This window comes from Saccopteryx bilineata, chromosome 2 (genome assembly GCF_036850765.1).
Source record: "Saccopteryx bilineata isolate mSacBil1 chromosome 2, mSacBil1_pri_phased_curated, whole genome shotgun sequence".
Taxonomy (NCBI): domain Eukaryota; kingdom Metazoa; phylum Chordata; class Mammalia; order Chiroptera; family Emballonuridae; genus Saccopteryx; species Saccopteryx bilineata.
The window spans coordinates 242,319,455-242,336,548 of NC_089491.1; the positions used below are offsets into that span (position 1 = coordinate 242,319,455).

Consider the following 17,094-nt stretch of genomic DNA (forward strand, 5'->3'; position numbering starts at 1 on the left):
TTCAACATGGATGACTTCCTCTGATTACATTGTGCATAATTCTCCTATGGACCCAAACCTCATTTTTACATGATAGCTTGAGAGTCTGGCTCATATTTCTCTGCAGTTTGTATTTTTTTAAATAGAGTATCTATAGACAAGGGCAGTGTAAAGGCCCTAGCTCAGTGCTACAATCTCCATGGAGGCTTCATAAATATTTATGGAAAGTAGCCCGCCACAGGGACCTCCACCAGTTTAGACACACATGCTAAGGAACCGTACAGCCCTACAGAATGGACTGACTTGGAAAATGTCCAAGGTAAAATTCAGGATAATTTTATATATTGTCTTCTGAAAAAGATAAATCATGTCGATTTTTAAATGAGTTTCTAAGAAAATGAGCAATGTAGATTTGCACAACCCATAGCAGGCGTTCCCAAACTGCGGCCCCCTAAGGCCATTTATCCGGCCCCCGCCACACTTCCGGAAGGGGCACCTCTTTCATTGGTGGTCATTGTACTGGAGTACTGTATGTGGCGGCCCTCCAATGGTCTGAGGGACAGTGAACTGGCCCCCTGTGTAAAATGTTTAGGGACCCCTGCCATACAGGGTGGGGCAAAAGTAGGTTTCCAGTTGTTTGTATGTAAAATAACACTATAATTAATAAATAATAACATAAGAATAAGCTGTTCTATGTACTCAGAACTGTAAATTTACTTTTATTTCACCCTGTATGTTTCGTTGAAGGTCTAACCGTTATGCTGTGTACCTGAAACTGTATAAGCACCGTGCGCTAACCGACTGCGCCACTGGAGCTCCTATACCTGAAGCTAATACAAAATAATACTGAATGTCAGGTGTAATTGAAAAAAACAACAACACAAACCCACAATGAATAATAACCTCATAGTCATTAGGATGGCTACTATAAATAACAAACAAACAAAATAACAAGTGTTGATGAGAATGTGAAGAAATTTGACCCCTCGTCCACTTTTGGTAAGACTGTAAAATGGTGTTGCCACTATAAAAAACACTAGAGCTTAATTCTCAAAAAATTAAAAATTAAATGATCACATGACCCAGATATTCTACTTTTGAGAATTTAGCCAAAATAATTTAGAGCAAGATAAAGAAGAGACATTCGCACAACTATGTTCATGGTGGCATTATTCGCACCAATCAAGAGGTAGGTGGAGAGCAATGAGGGTATCCATTGGCAGATGAATACATTTGAAAAATGTGGCGCAAATATGCAGTGAAATATTATTCAGCCTTTAAAAAGAAGGAAATCCTGTCATATGCTACAACATGGGTAAACCTTGAGGACATTATGCTAAGTAAAGTAGGCAGTCATAAAAGAACAAATACTGTGTGGTTCAGCTTCCATGAAGTATCTAAAGGAGTCAAGCTCATGACCACAGAAGGGAGAATAGTGACTGCCGGGAACTAGAGGCAGAGGGAAGTGAGGGCAGTTGTTTATAATAGAGTTTAAATTTTGCAGGATGAAAAGTTCTGGAGATCCGCTGTACAACAACGTGAATATACTCAATGCTACTGAATTTCCAAATTGTTAAGATGGCAAATTAGTGTCTTTTACCACAGTTAAAAAATTAAAAATTTAAATCTAAAGTAACTAAACAAATGTATCTTTTATTTTATGTATATGATATATATATATATGTGTGTGTATGTGTGTATATATGATATACATTAAACTAGTTATGGATATATATGTGTGTGTATATGATGTATGTGTCTTTATCTATTTCATTGGGTTGAAGAAGCTCTAATAAGCTCTGCTTTAGAGAGACAGAAGTCTTAGTATAGAAATGACTTTATTCCAACTTCTACCAGTGAACTTTAGCATTTTTATGGTCTCATTCTATGGCACAAGGTTGCATATTGCTTAAACAAAGAGGAGAAGTTAAGTGTATAAGAAAGCAAACCATAGAAGGGTGCGGTCGGGAGAGAAAAGAAGGTAGAATCATAAGGAGAAATGAGTGTCTCATTTCCAGGAGGTGTGACAGTTGCCATAGATGTTCAGTGCTGATCAGACCAGGGGATGACAGCCACAATTCAGCTTTAGTTGAGTGTTCTAAGGAGTGGGAACCATGAAGGTGACTTAGTGGATACAGAAGCTGCTCAGCTTAGGAGGATAATAATAACACGTATTCATACTGTGCACTTTATGTGACAAGCATGATTCTAAGTGCTAAACATGTATCAGCTCATTTAATCTCTATAAAACCCGCTGAGCTATGTACCACCAGCATTCCCATTATATTAATGGGGAAACTGAAGAACAGAGCAGTTAAGTACTTTGACTATGGTTATACAACATATACACCTAGAGTTGGGTTAGAATTGAGTCCCTCTGTCTGCAGAGTCTGTGCTCTTGATTATTACAACACTACTTCCTCTCTATGGAAAATAATCCCTTGTGCATGCTTCCCAGGGACCAGAGCATCATGCGGTGACAGGAACAATGAACTGGCAATCTGAAGATCCAATTTCTCTGTGTGACTATTCTCTAGCTGAGTGACAACCTCTCTCTGGTCTTGGATCTCCCATCTACAAAATGAAAAGAAGTTGGAATTGACCCCCTAAGATTCTTCCTCTATTTGCATTCTGAGTTATTGTATAAATGAAAACCCTACATCTGGTGCTAGAAGGACAGCTGGTGAGCAGCCAGATGGCCTTTTCTAGTTGGTACAAACCATCACCACTCTGGCTTTTTGTACCTCTGCATGTCACACTCTCTTGAGATAGCAACAGGGCACCAAACATTCCTAGATCCCTAGGTTTCCTTTCTTTTGGCCTCATTTCTTATGCAGCCTCAAGGTATAATGAGCTCAGCTTTATAGTATTACATAATACGGCAATTTACTGCTCAAGTGTCTTTGGCCAATGAGATATGGCTAAACTATTCTGGCCAAGGAATTAATCTAATCCAGCATGATGGAGATTAAAACTAGCATTGCCTTCCTCATACAGATCCTGGACACATTTGAGATTTGGCAGCTGAGCCAAATACTAGTATAGCAGGGGCCCTAGAGGAGGGCATTTGGGCTCTGTTCAGAGCAAGAAGAGAATGGTTCGCATCTGTGTACCACTCTCTAGGATTCAGGAATGTGAAACAAAAGCTGTCAGCAATGAACTGATGCTTTAATTGCATCTGTATAATAACCCTGATTCTACTGGAAGTGGAAAGAAGTATCTGGCTTGTGTCTCTCCTGTAGGGCTTCTGCATGCTCAGGCCACTCACCTGATTGGGCAAATACTTCCTGTGCTTTAACAGACAAGTGATGGATTGCTGCTGTTTAACTTTTTGCTGCAGTCCCATGACCACGCAGGCTTACTTTTGGTTCCATAGACTAGTAGGAGGTTTTTGCAAATTTTAGCTAAAGAATCTGTTACAGGGAAAGACGTGATCTTGGAGGAACTCTTTGCCTGAACTGAACAGACATCTTCAGATGTCAAGTTCAATAATGTTTCATACACCATAATTTGTCCAGATATCCATTTCATGAACTTTGCCAGGTAGTTAGTAGCCAAAATAGAAATAGTTTTAATTTCAATAAACTGGGTAAGGAATTCAAATAATGGTTTCCTTCATATTAATTTCTTTTTCTTAAAATAAAAATAAGAATAATGGTAAAGAAGGATAGTTCTTATCACGCATTTGGAATCCAGAATTTGAACAGCTGAGGCATATTTTCAGTGATGTGTTCTACTATAGAAAACGAACCCTGAAATACACCTGGAGAGAGTACAAATGTTTGAAGAAAAGATGGGACTGAAATAAAGACTAAGGAGCAGGGAACATGGACGCATAGCCAGAGCAGGCATGTTCCAGGGCCCCTAAGGCGGGTTTTCTGTGCATCCGCCCACCCTGTCTTGCTGCCTTGTCTTTGTGGCCTTAAACATCCTTCAGGGCAAAGTCACTGGTCACTGTCAAAGTGCAACTGACCCTGGTAAATTTGTAAGCAGACCAATCCGGGCTTCAATCTTGACTCTGTGGCCTGCCAACTATGTGATCTTACAGCACTTCCAGTGTTGTCATTGAGAATTTGGGTAAAATGCTGTGTTTACAGGGTAAAGGATTGAGTGATGTGTACAGTGCCTGGTACAAGGTAATCATTTGGTCCTGACCATGCTGCTCTGCTAGTTCCACACCCTTTACCTTCCACTTCTAAGTTGAGTCTAACATTGGCTAAATTTCATCTTTCCCAAGTACATTCAACCCGAGGTGAGGTTTTGGTTGGTCAGAGAGTGAGGAGGTGAGACAGGTGGAATAGTGGGGTTGGTGCTGAGAGAGGTCATTGTGGGTTGGGGCACTGAGCAGGGTAGTCCAAAGCCAAGCCCTGTGCAAGGGCCAAGGGCAAAGGATCAGGCTGCAAGGGATATGGAAAGTCACAGCTGTTTGCTCGAAAGGCATTTATTCAGAGCCTGCCAGGTGCCAGGCTTGGTTTTTAGAAAGAAACATAGACACAATCTTTGCTTCACAAAGCTTATACTCCAGGAGAATCTTGAATAGTCTCTGTTCTAGTCTAAATTAATTAACAAATGAACTAAACAAACCAGTAAATAAATTTTAAACTCTCACAAATTCTGAGAAGAAAACACTTAGGAAAATAATCCAACATCTCTTTTATCTCAGTAATATTCTTCCTGCTAGATAATCTTTAAAAGATTGACTTTAAAAATCAGAGAGAACTGAATTTGAATTCTGGCTCCGCTACTCATTAGCAGGATGACTTTGGACAAGACTTTGGTCGACTTCCCTGCAACAGTTATTATTCTTTTTTAATGTATTATATAAAATCGGGAGGGGATAGTTTTCTCTACCCTTGTGCAGCTGCTCTGAGGATTAGTTCAGATGATGTAATAGATCACTGAGTATAAGTAAATGATGAATAAATATTAAGTGAATTAGAACCAGAATAATGGTCATTGCTGATTCCTAAAATAGCATCTTTTGTGGGAATTGTGCTTTACATAAAGAGATCCTGTGGAATACTAGATTCTCAAAGATGATTGTCAAAACTCCAGCTGACAGCTGACTTGGTTATAGCCAGCAAGCAAGTGATCTGGCTCCTTCTGAGAAGACCTGAAGTGGTAGCCAACTGTAGATAAAGGATTCCCGAGGAAGGCCAGATCTTCTGAGGACTTCCGGCAAATGCCACATGTAAGGAATCTTTATGAATGGCTAACAATGATTCAATCCAGTTAGAATAAATATTACAAATATCACATTTAATTAGATACTTTTCAGGGATATATTGAAAGAAAGAACATTTAGTTATGCCCTTTCCCCTCACTCTGGTCCCTCCATCTTCACCCACTTCAATGCTAAACAAGAATTGCTTCCTTCATGCCTAAATTGAGCATCTTTGAAAATAGAAGCATAAGCAATGTTAAAAAGCCACAAAACAAACTGTGAATGTGATAACAACAAAATACCTTGGGGACACATATGCAAACAAAAATAAGTTAGTCTTCAGCATACAGAAAGGGACAGAGAACTTTAGCAATGACCAGGAGATAAATTCCGGAAATTGTAAAGGAAATAAAGATCAGCTGGTGCATGCACTCTAGGCCAAAGAGAAGATGTTATGGCCACAAGGAGATTCAGTGGGGGTAAAACAAATACATTAAGAAACAGATAAACAAATAAATAAAATCCACTTTGGAACGGTTACTTATTTTGTTAAATTACATAAACTAAACATAAGATTTTTTATCTTAAGTGAGAAGCAGGGAAGCAAAGAGACAAACTCCCACATGTGCCCTGACTGGGATCTACCTGGCAAGCTCCCTACCAGGCAATGCTTTGGTCATCTGGGGCTATTGCCCTGTTGCTCAGCAACCAAACTACTTTAGTGCCTGAGGTGATATCATGAAGCCATCCTCAGTGCCTGGGGCCAACTAGCTCCAACCAAGCCATGGCTGCGGGAAGGGAAGAGAGAGCTAGAGTGAGAAAAGGGAGAGGGTGGAAGGTGGAGAAGCAGATGGTCGCTTCTCCTATGTACCCTTACTGGGAATTGAACCCAGGACATCCACACGTTAGGCCAATGCTCTATCACAGAGCAAACTGGCAAAGGTTAAGATTTTGTATAAAGCAAAACTGATTGAGGGTTTAACATGGAATCAGCCTGCAGGTCTGACAACCTAGAACTAAGCATTTGTGGCCGCATTCAAGGGGTAGTTGATCACTTACTGGAGGAGCAGGTGTTGAAAATCAAAGTCCCCAAACTCAGCACAAAGCTCCTAGAAAATTATATAAGCTCACTGATGAGATCTTGCCGTGTAAGAGATTTTGAAGCTTAAAAATTAAGTGTATGTTATGAGCAATGGAGGTATTGAAATATGTCATCATTTTTCCTTTCCGTGATTGCAATGAAAAGATGGCATGGTTCTTTAGCAACACTAGACTGTAGAGCTGTAATTCTACTAAAACAGCAGGTGGTAGGGTGACCACATTAAAAAAGAAAAGAAAAAACATCCCACAGGCAAGTTGAACTTGGTGGTAGCACAGTGAGATCAATGAAGTATCTGAAGTCTAAGAAGATACAGTTTTGTTCTGAAATTTGGATAGGTTTTATAAGTCTGATATGAACTACATGACCTTCCTAATGAGAAACCAAAAGGATAATGATGTTCTTGGTGATTAAAAGAGGAGCGAGGAAATCTAATTAGAGGATGTATGCGTTATGCTTGTTGATGATACATAAACCTATTTTCAGCAGTGCCGCTGCTGAAGGCGCATCATTCCCCTTCAAAGGGAACTCTTCCTCCATTGTGTTTAATTACAGTGCAGAGCATGGCACTGTGTTGCTTTACAAGGAAGATTAACTGGGCTTTGCCGAGCAGAGAAGACCCACGGATAAAGAGGCACACAAAGGCAGCCATCTTTGTCTTTTCTCATGAGCACTCCCTGTTTTGTGCTAACCACAAAGACAAAAGTTGAAGTTAATAACAGAACTTAATTCAAATCTGTCAGCTCATCACAAACCTGAAAGAGACAAGGCTCTAGTCGGTGCTGAACCATAAGCTGTGTGTGTGTGCTGACATCAGCACACCCTGAACACTCAGTGTTAAAATTCTCAACGCTTAGGCTAATAGCCAATGTCAATGATTCGGATGGAGGGGGGGGGGGTGCGAGGGAATGACAAGAAACCTCATCAGAAGTGAAATGTGAAATGTCTGCATATTTTTTCTAATATGTTGACATTTTGCAGGTTTGGGAAAATACAAATGATTACGCTGCTGTCACCAGCCAAAAGCAATGCTATTTCTCTCTGACTCATCCCCTCCCACCTGGATTTAAATTGTGGATTTGGAAAATAAAAATTATATATGTTATCAGCAGGAAATGGACAAATGTGTGCAGCTTTTGAAGTCACTGCAAGAAGAAATCATTTGATGAACATCTTTTTAAACAGTGAATTGGAATGTCTGATATAGTCTTGTTCACAAGAAAGACCCACAGGGGGAAAAGGACCCGAAATTTCAAATTAGAGCTGGGAGGCTGGAAGGCAAGAGAAAATGTCAGAGAAACAATGATTTGGCTTCCCTGGGGGGAGAAGACTACAAATCCTTTTGAGTATTGAGCTTTTCTTTGGTTAGTAAAGAGTTTTATCCTATATAGAGGCTGTAACTGATGCCCCATTGACTGGAAGATATATTTATTAATTCTACAAATGTTTACTGGGCAATAACCATTGCAAGATACAGTGCTACATCCTTTAAATGTAGAAACCAAATACAAACAAAATATCAGCCTAAGGGTAAGAGACCATGTGAGCCCAAGAGGTGAGTGAATGGTTCCTCAGTGGGGTTCAGAAATATGTTATGGATGGCGTAACACTAAGGAGAACCTTATAGATTAAGTGTGAGTTTATTAGGCAGCAAAAGAGGGCAAACGCCTCCCATCTGTGACCCTACACCATACTGGGTTAAACAAATGTAGGATTAAGACCAAACAGACCTGGTGTTGCCACTCCCTTCTGTGGTAGAATTCCTATCTGTGGGAATTCAGTTACACCACCTCAGTTCTCTGAGCTCCTGGTTCTTCTGAGAAGTGGTAATGATAGCAGTACCTACCTCAGAGGGTTGGTTCTCAGCTTTCTAAAGCTGTGTCTGGCTGATACCTCATAAATGGTAGGTGTTTTTGTTTTGTTTTATTTTTTTATTAAGTGAGAGGTGGAGAGGTAGAGAGACAAACTCTTTCATGAGCTCCAACCAGGATCCACCCGTGAGCACCTACCAAACAATGATCTACCCATCTGGGCCCACTGCTCCATTGCTCGGCTACTGAGCTACTTTAGCACCTGAGGTGAGGCCATGGAGCCATGCTCAGCACCTGGAGTCAACTTGCTTGAACCATTCAAGCCATGGCTGCAGGAGGGGATGGGGGGGGAGGGAGGGAGAAGCAGATGGTTGCTTCTCTTGTGTGCCCTGATTGGGAATCAAACCTGGGACTCCTACACACTGGGCTGATGTTCTACTGCTGAGCCAACAGGCCAAGGCCTGTTTGTTTTGTTTTATGTCTGTAGCATTGCACTTACTGGAGTCTATTATTCTATTATAATTGCCTATTTACATTTTTGTGCAAGGTTGGAAACTTTCTTCCTCTTTGAACTTCAATCTGAATGGAGAGATGGATGAGAAGAGGCACAACACAACAAAGTCTTAAATGTGCAATGGGATCTGGTGTTCTGGGCAGAGGGTGGTCCAGGCTGACAGTAGCACTGGGAGCATCAGGGAAACTGGAGGCTATATGGGCAAGTTGATCTCTGAACAAGAAAAGCCCTCGCTTGACCAGGTGGTGGTGCAGCATATAGAGCATTGGACTGGGACACAGAGGACCCAGGTTCAAAACCCCAAGGTCACCGGCTTGAGCATGGGCTCATCTGGTTTGAGCAAAGCTCACCAGCTTGACCCCAAGGTCGCTGGCTCGAGCAAGGGGTCACTTGTTCTGCTATAGCCCTCCCAGTCAAGGCACATGTGAGAAAGCAATCAATGAACAACCAAGGTGCCGCAATGAAGAACTGATGCTTCTCATCTCTCTCGTTTTTTGTCTTTTGTCCCTATCTGTCCCTCTCTCTGCCTCTCTCTGTTTCTGTCATACAAAAAAAGACAAGAAAAGAAAAGACAAGACAAGGAAAGAAAAGAAAAGAAAAGAAAAGAAAAGAAAAGAAAGGAAAGAAAAGAAAAGAAAAGAAAAGAAAAGAAAAGAAAAGAAAAGAAAAGAAAAGAAAAGAAAAGAAAGAAAAGAAAAGAAAAGAAAAGCCTTCTAGGCCATGTTTTCTGGTAGGTAGTTCTCAGGAAGATGTGGTTAGGTTCATTCTGAGTTTGGAAAGTTCACTTGTCCCCACAGTAGCAGATTGGAGAGGGATTACCAAAGACGAGGGAACTGGTAAGAGAAGCTGTAGTCGTCCAGGGCAGGCACATGCCACTGCGCCCGGGAGACGAGAACAGAGAGCGGGCAGCCAGGGATAGGGCTGTAGTCCTCTTGTTAGGAATCACTGGGTAACAGGTATAAGGGGTGACACAGAGGAAGTCAGAATGTCTGTTCAGATTCTGGTAAGAGTGTATAGGTGAAAAGGTAAGGTGTACGTTTGAGGGAGAGCAGTGCCTGGGAGAGAAAGAATGAGGCTGAGACCCCTACAGTATGTTTGTTCATATGGGGCGAGTAGAGGGCAGCTCAGAAGTAGGGAGAGCACTGGGAATACAGATTTGGGAGTTTTCAGACTGTTGCTCAGAGGCTATCAATCTTCATCGTGCATCAGATCTCCTTGGAGAACTTGCTTAAAAAGCACTTCTTCATGACCTTCTCTGGAGATTTGGATTAAATAGGTCTGGGGCAAGGCCCACGAATCTGCATTTTAAAGTTCCTGAAGTAAGTGTAATGCAGGCTAAGCTATTGCTCTGTAAGGTGCCTGAAGACAGAAGAGACCCCCTTTCTCTCACTGTAACACTGTATCTGGGCGAACCTATGGACAGGTGGTGAAGGAAACAGAATCAGACTAAGAACAGTAGGAAGCAAGTCACCATCTGGTCATATCACTGAAGCCAGAAGTGGATGTTGGGGGCCAAGGAGAAGTCCGGTGCTGGGATGAGCTGTGTATTAGGAGGGAGCAGAACATGGTAGGTTGAGTTGTGAATAGCTCTGGAGGGAAGCAGAGACTGCCAATACTGATCCTCCCTTTCGGAGGTTTGGAGATAAAGGGAAAAGGCAACATAGGATGATTCATGGATAACATACTCAAGGGGGTCCTCAGACTCCTTGGGCCCAGTCCTCATATAACACCTGAAGCCAGCTTGGAGAGAGGTGTGGTAGTTTGGACTTTAATAAAGGAGGAGAGGCAGGAGTGTGTCAGGGTGGTGGGGGGGCATAAAGGCAGGGGCTCTGAGCCCTCTGCCTGCAAGTGCACCAGGAGGTCAGCAAAGGGAGGAAGATGAAAGAAGCTGGTCAGGACTGCTTCTAGTTGGAGAAAAACCAACTTGAAGAGCCAGTCTGCTAAACATCTTTATTCTGGAGGAATGGCCATTAGCAAAAGAAAATATAGATTCTGTTCTCATGGTTTCCAGGGGTTGTTGAGGTCGGCTGTGGTTGCTCCGAGGCACTGAGGCTTTGCCCAAGAAAAAAAGGCAGAACCCAGATGTTTCCTTAGCTGGAGTGTTTTGCCATTTTTATTTGCAATGACAAGATGGCTATGAGTTGTCCCTCTCCCTGATACTTAGCTCTTAATGTAACTAATTTGTATCGCTACGATTTCACAGATAAAGTGTGAGAAATCTGTTTTTCCCTCTGCAGCATCCCCCTCCTCCCCGGCTTTGTTTGCCTCTCCTGCCCCTCTGCCTGCCAGTTGCAGTAATCCAAGCATTTACATGGCTCATTAAGCGCATCCCAGTCTCTGCAGTGCCGGATGTAATCAGGTTCGGTATCTTCCTGCTTTGCACTCTAAGGACAGGGGGATGGGGCTTCTTGCTCAAGATCCAGTAGAGGTAACAGGAGTTGGCAAGTTGAGAGAAAGTGAATGGCTTCTGAGAGGGGTAGAGCCGTGGCCAGCATGCTAAGCCTGGCCGTCCCCGGCTGCAGGAGGGCTGGCAAGACTTCAAGGAGGCAGGGCTCCAGGTGGCGTTCGAATGATGGCACTCAAGCAGCGGAGCTTACATATACTTAGAGCAAGCTTGTTTTCAATACCACAGGATGCTTGCCACCATTTCTAAGGGCAGAGAAAGACAGGTTTTGGAGAGCTATTGCTTACCCTATATTCCTATTACTTTTTTCAATTCAGGACCGAGGCTTAGGAAGCTGAAAGGGAGTGGGGAGTCCATCTGTTCTGATCTTATACTTTACTGACAGCCATGGAACAGAGGGAGTCACAGTTTGTCTGTAGCAGAGTGGGGACTAGAACCCAGTTTTCTTTGCTCCGAGTACTGGTCTCTTCTCTACATTCTGCTGCCTTTCCGGTTCCTGCAGTTGCTCAGGGATAAAGCAAGAACATAGGATAAAGTGCCACTTTGATTCGGCACATTGCCCATGTGACCTATCTTGTCTGTGTGGCTTTTGAAGGTACAGTAAATGGTGTTCAAGAAGGAAACACTGGTTCGTCTTTGAGTACCTCCCACCCACCTCTGCTGACTCTCGCAGTCTACCTAATCACTTTCTGTTTGAGCCCTCTCACCACCCCATTGTTCCCATTGTCTTCATCTTCTGTATTCTCTGAATTGGCTTTTGTCCCATTTTTCTTTGTTCTTTGCCTTTAGGTAGGAAATATATGAAAGATGTGTTTGTGTAAGAGGTCTATTATGAATGTGTGTGTTATGGATTCAACTGCAGAGTCAAAAGGGTCTGTAAGAAAGAAACTGACAGTCTTTGAGGGCAAACACCAATGCATGCCTGGGAGTGTAGAATGTGTGTGTTTGGGAGCTATGTAAAAATTGTCCTTTAAAATAATGAGTTTAGATTTAGATAGAAGAGGGAGGTGTTGGTGTGGGAAATGGGTCCAAGCAGGTTCGTTGTTCATATGGGGTTGCATCTAGAAAGTTATCTGCCAAAATGTCTAATGGATTACCAAGTATTGTGAGTTGTAATGGCATAGCAGAAAAAGCCGAAACCCTGGAACCACAATGCATAGACTATTCCAGCCAGTATGAGTTGAATAATCTGCCTAATCTCTCAAATTCCTCCTCTGTAAAATTGGGATAAAGGCATTTCTTACTTACTATAGTCCTTAAATGAGATAAAACATGTAGAAGACTTAGTCTAGTGGCCCTGTAGGTAGTAAGTGGTTAGTAACACTAAGCCACAACTATAGGGACATTAAGGACTAGAAAGAACATTCTTGGACATCAGAAAGGGTTTCTCAACCAGACAATATTACTTTAATCTGGTATTGAAGCTATTGCCATTCAGGCATGTGTAGGAGAATTAGTCTTTGGGGGACTACAGAGAACGTCTTATTCAAATGCTTTCACTGATGAAAAATCCAGTTCACACTGAGACTGACTTCCCCAAAGCCATTCAGAGTGAATGGTAGAACCTGGCTTCAAAGAGACTCTGGGACTTACAGACCCTGTTCTGTTGTCACATTTTATTCTTGACAGCTGAACTCTGGTCCCTGGCATTGCCAACAACCTCTGCATATATTCATTCATTCATTCATTCATTCATTCATTCACTTGTTCATTCATTCATTCATTCAACAAAAATTTCATGATCAGCTACTACAGTAGGTTTTAAGGCTCAAATCAGATATGGTTCTTATATTCATAGAGGCCATGGGCTGAAGGGGAAAAAGACTTTGATAAAACAAACTCAATAAATGAAACAAAATTAACATTGCAAGTGGAAAGTGAAGTCTGTAGAGACAAGGCATCTATCTGTTGTGCAACTGTTGTATCCTCATCACTTAGAACAGCCCGACTCATCACTGGTCCTGATGAATATTTGTTGAATAAATGCTAGTGAATGCATTTTGTTGAGTACAACACTTAGAGGTATTATGAGAGAGTGTACATGGGGAAACTGACTGACTCTCCTTCAGGAAGGATGCTGAGAGGTAAGTGCACACTAACTGGATGAAGCAAGATAGGAGGAATTATAGGGATTGGTGATGCTCTAGTAAAAATGGACAGGAGGCTTTTGAGGAAAGGAAAGTACAAATCTAACTGAGCAATAGTTCCAGCAGCCATATCAAGAGAAGCAATAATAAGATGGGACGCATCACAGAAAGCATTGGCAGATACCAGTGTTAACTATAGCACCTTCTATTTATACAACAGTTTTTAGTTTGAAACAGTTCTGTAATGAAAATTATATTATGGATAATTTCCATTGACAGTCAGCAGGCCCAAAAATGGCTTCCCAACATTAGCTAAGCAAACTGAGGTCTGTAGTCTTTGCGTCTTATCAAAGTCACATATCTAAACATAGCATTTATGGGACTCTCTCCATATATATGATCTTATTGAGTACTCTCACTAGCCTTTTAAGGCAGGTGTTGATATCCCCATAGCATGCATGGGGAACGTAAGGCCCAGCAAGGTTACCTAGCAGGCATGTGGTCGGCCGAGTTGGAATATAAAGCTACATCTTTCCTATGGACTGAATTGTGCCCCCTGTCCCCACATTCATATGTTGAAGCTCTAACTCCCAAATGTGTATTTGGAGATGGGAACTATAAAAAAGTAATTAAGGTTCAATGAGGTTATAAGGGCAGTGCCCTAACTCAATAGAATTAGTGTTTTAATAAGAAGACACACCAGAGAGTAATCTTTCTCTATTTCTCTCCCACTCCTACTCTTCCTTTCTCTCCCTCTCCCTCTCTCTCTTTCTATTTCCTTTTCTTACTCCTCTCCTTTTCTCTCCCTCTCTCCATCTCCATCTTTATCTCTCTTTCCTTCTCTCTGCAGATGCTCAAAGGAAAGCCATGTGAGGACCAAGTTATCCATCTACAAGCCAAGAAGAGAGCCCTCATCAAAAATAAGTCAGATCTCCCTGACTTGATCTTGGATTTCCAGCCTCCAGAACTCTAGGAAAAGAAAAGTCTGTTGTTTAAGGCACTGGCCTATGTTTTGTTATGCAGCCCTTGCAAACTAATACAGTCTTAATACACACCTGCTCTCACTACCTGCTAGGACACACCTCTTTGCTTAGTTCAAGATAGAGGCACAGCAACTGGACCATTTACTTGTCAGTCCTAAGCTTCTTATGTTGGACACATTTCCTGCCACTGACAACTCCACTAACTGCAGGAATGATAGCAAGGCCAGTGTCTGAGCAGCTCCCAGCTCCACCCTTTCCTCTGGGTTTTATCAAGACCAAGGGATGGGCAGTTATAGATATCGAGGTGTGGACAGAGCTAGTGGCCTGTGATTGTCCTGCATCCTGAGCTATGAGAAGTGACAGGTGCAGAGCTGCTTCCAGGTCTGGGGAATTTAAAAGTTACCATTTCTAATGTGGCTAAGAGTGATCATTGGAAAGCAGGTCTGGAGGCTTCTACCTCCAGACACAAAGCTGAGCATTTCCTGCTGCTTCATGTTAATGTATGAGTGTGTGTGCATGTGTGCCCCTCAAGTTGTCCTCTGGGTGAGCACACCAGTTCTGGGTCTCATCCAGTATCTGTCATTAACCGTGTGTACTTTGGTGTTACTTAACCTCTTTGCTCCTCCTTTTTACTCATTTATAAAATGGGGTTAATAACCTGTCTTGCAAAGTACTAACATGATACCTAGAAATCAGTAGATATTATTATTACTATTATTATTATTATTATTACTAATGACTCCAAGTACTTCTAACTTAAAAGGAAGATTTGAAAACGAAACTTTTAGCCCTTTATGCCTTGGGCTGACCATATTAAACATTCATACGAGGGCGACTTTCCCGTGGAGACAATAGTCTGATGACCCATTTGCTCTCCAGGTTAGATTCCCCCTGCTGCTGCTGTGTGCAGAACTAGCAGAATGCTTGTCACTTCTAGAGGCCACCAAGTAGAAGTTTATTGTTTCTTTGGGGGAAAAAAATCCTTATCCTGAAACATATAATGGTATTTCATATATGTGCATGTAAAAGCTGTCATATTCTCCATGCTTGTTACCTAAACTCTACACACCCAATCCCTGACATCTATCTACTAAGGAGAAACCAATCAGGGAGGTGGAGCAGGCACGCCTATCTTTGGAGGAGGCTCAAGTTCAAAAGCATAGGCATTCAGGCAGGCAGAGGAAGGAAGGAACATGCTGTACCCACCTGCCACTGCTGATGAGGGGCTTATTTCTAAGACACACACAGCACAATGCACACACAATGCAGAGAGAAAACAAAAGACATAGATCACACATTTCAGATGGTTGGTGGACACAGTTTAGTTCATGTCAATGCCGAAAGCTTGATCAGGGTCTGAGGTGCACATGGGAAAATGAATACCTTTTCATTCTACTCACCAGATGCTTCCCTCTAACCACATCTCAGCCAATAAACAAATACGCACACACAAGAAATCTCACAACAAGCTGGTCCGGGTCCATGGTGTAAAACGTTGCACAAGGACATTGACACAGCGGTGTGGGAAGATTTAGTGAGAGAAGGATAGGGGCTTCCAAGAGAGGCCATCATGACTCTGGAGACCTCTCCATCCATATGGGAGAGAAAGACCTTCAGAGAAGGGTGTGATGCTCCAGCTGTGGACAGAACAGTCCTCTTGATGAGGGCTCAGAGGACTGCTCTATTCATTCCAATGAATGAGAACATGACATGGCTGTCAACATGAGAAGCATAATGGCAGCAGTTGACTACATTCAAAATTATAAACATGGCCCCCCAGAATCATAGACTCTCACTATAGACATAATTGGAAATCTGTATCTAGTGTCCCTACCAGGCCTTTACATAGTACTGTGATTGAACTGTCCCATGGTTCTATTTTCTTTATGGCAAACATCCTTGCTTGGTTCAGAATTGGGTTTACTCCTTTTGTAAGCTGCAAACCTTGCCTTTCAGTAAATCAGAAGATATCAATTACCTTGTAAACATCACTGTATCACATGCTAGGAGAATGCCAGGGAGCAGCATTTTGTGTCTAAGGGTGATGGGTTGAGCAGTATGGATGGACACAGGCCAAGCAGATCATGCCTTCCTCCCTTTTGAGTCAGTCCCTCAAGCCCCTCACGTGGCTCAGCCCATGGCATCCAGGCTTCCTGCACTCACCATACAGTGTGATGCTGGCATTGGTGTTCCCAAGCTTGTTTGTGGCCACACAAGTATAGTTCCCATAATCCTTTTCTGAAACGTTGAAGAAAGTCAGAGTAGATATGCGCCCTTTATTCTCAATCCTCATGCCGTCCAGGCCCGTTGCTAGCCTGCAATGAGAGAAGGCACTGCTGGTCTGGTTCTACAAGTAGAACTAAGCAGGGGACAGAGGTGGTGGGAGAACTCACAGACACCATAGAGTCATCCTCTGCACAAAAACCCTTTCCTCTAACTAACCCAACCCCTGTAACCCAAACCATAAGCACTACAGCCTCCAGCAGGAGGAAAAAGGGAAGAATGCTCATGTTTCAAAGACTAAATTTCCTGGCTTCTAGTCATCAAGGGCTGCTACGGATACAACTAATCTCAGATTCTGAAACAAGGTCAGTTTGTTTTGCCCCATTTTCCACCTTCTTCCATTTTTGTTGTTGTTGTTGTTTCTGGTTCTTAAAGGGGACTCTGTTAGAAAGAAGGCTGCAATGGCCTGACCAGGCAGTAGCGCAGTGGATAGAGCATCGGACTGGGATGCGTAGGACCCAGGTTTGAGATCCCGAGGTCGCCAGCTTGAGTGCGAGTTCACCTGGTTTGAGCAAAAACTCACCAGCTTGGACCCAAGGTCGCTGGCTCGAGCAAGGGGATACTCGGTCTGTTGTAGCCCCAAGGTCTAGGCACATATGAGAAAGCAATCAATGAACAACTAAGGTGTCACAACGAAAAACTAATAATTGATGCCTCTCATCTCTCTCTGTTCCTGTCTATCTGTCCCTGTCTATCCCTCTATCTGACTCTCTCTCTGTCTCTGTAAAACAAAACAAAACAAACAAACAAACAAACAAACAAAAAAATAA

The 17,094-nt window shown here is 42.4% G+C and overlaps 1 protein-coding gene across 6 annotated transcripts in view; it reads right to left on the reverse strand.

The window, feature by feature from the left end:
• Nucleotides 1-17,094, reverse strand: part of LOC136325398 (opioid-binding protein/cell adhesion molecule) — a 1,207,641-nt gene that overhangs the window by 1,634 nt on the left and 1,188,913 nt on the right. For 4 of the 6 annotated variants that reach the window (XM_066259768.1, XM_066259767.1, XM_066259764.1 and 1 more), the window contains 2 exons: nucleotides 16,205-16,356; nucleotides 15,248-15,274 (listed from right to left, as the gene is read on the reverse strand). In XM_066259768.1, coding sequence (XP_066115865.1) covers nucleotides 15,248-15,274; nucleotides 16,205-16,356 — 179 coding nt within the window. The remainder of the gene's footprint in view (nucleotides 1-15,247; nucleotides 15,275-16,204; nucleotides 16,357-17,094) is intronic. The other 2 variants (XM_066259766.1, XM_066259765.1) reach the window with 1 other exon arrangement.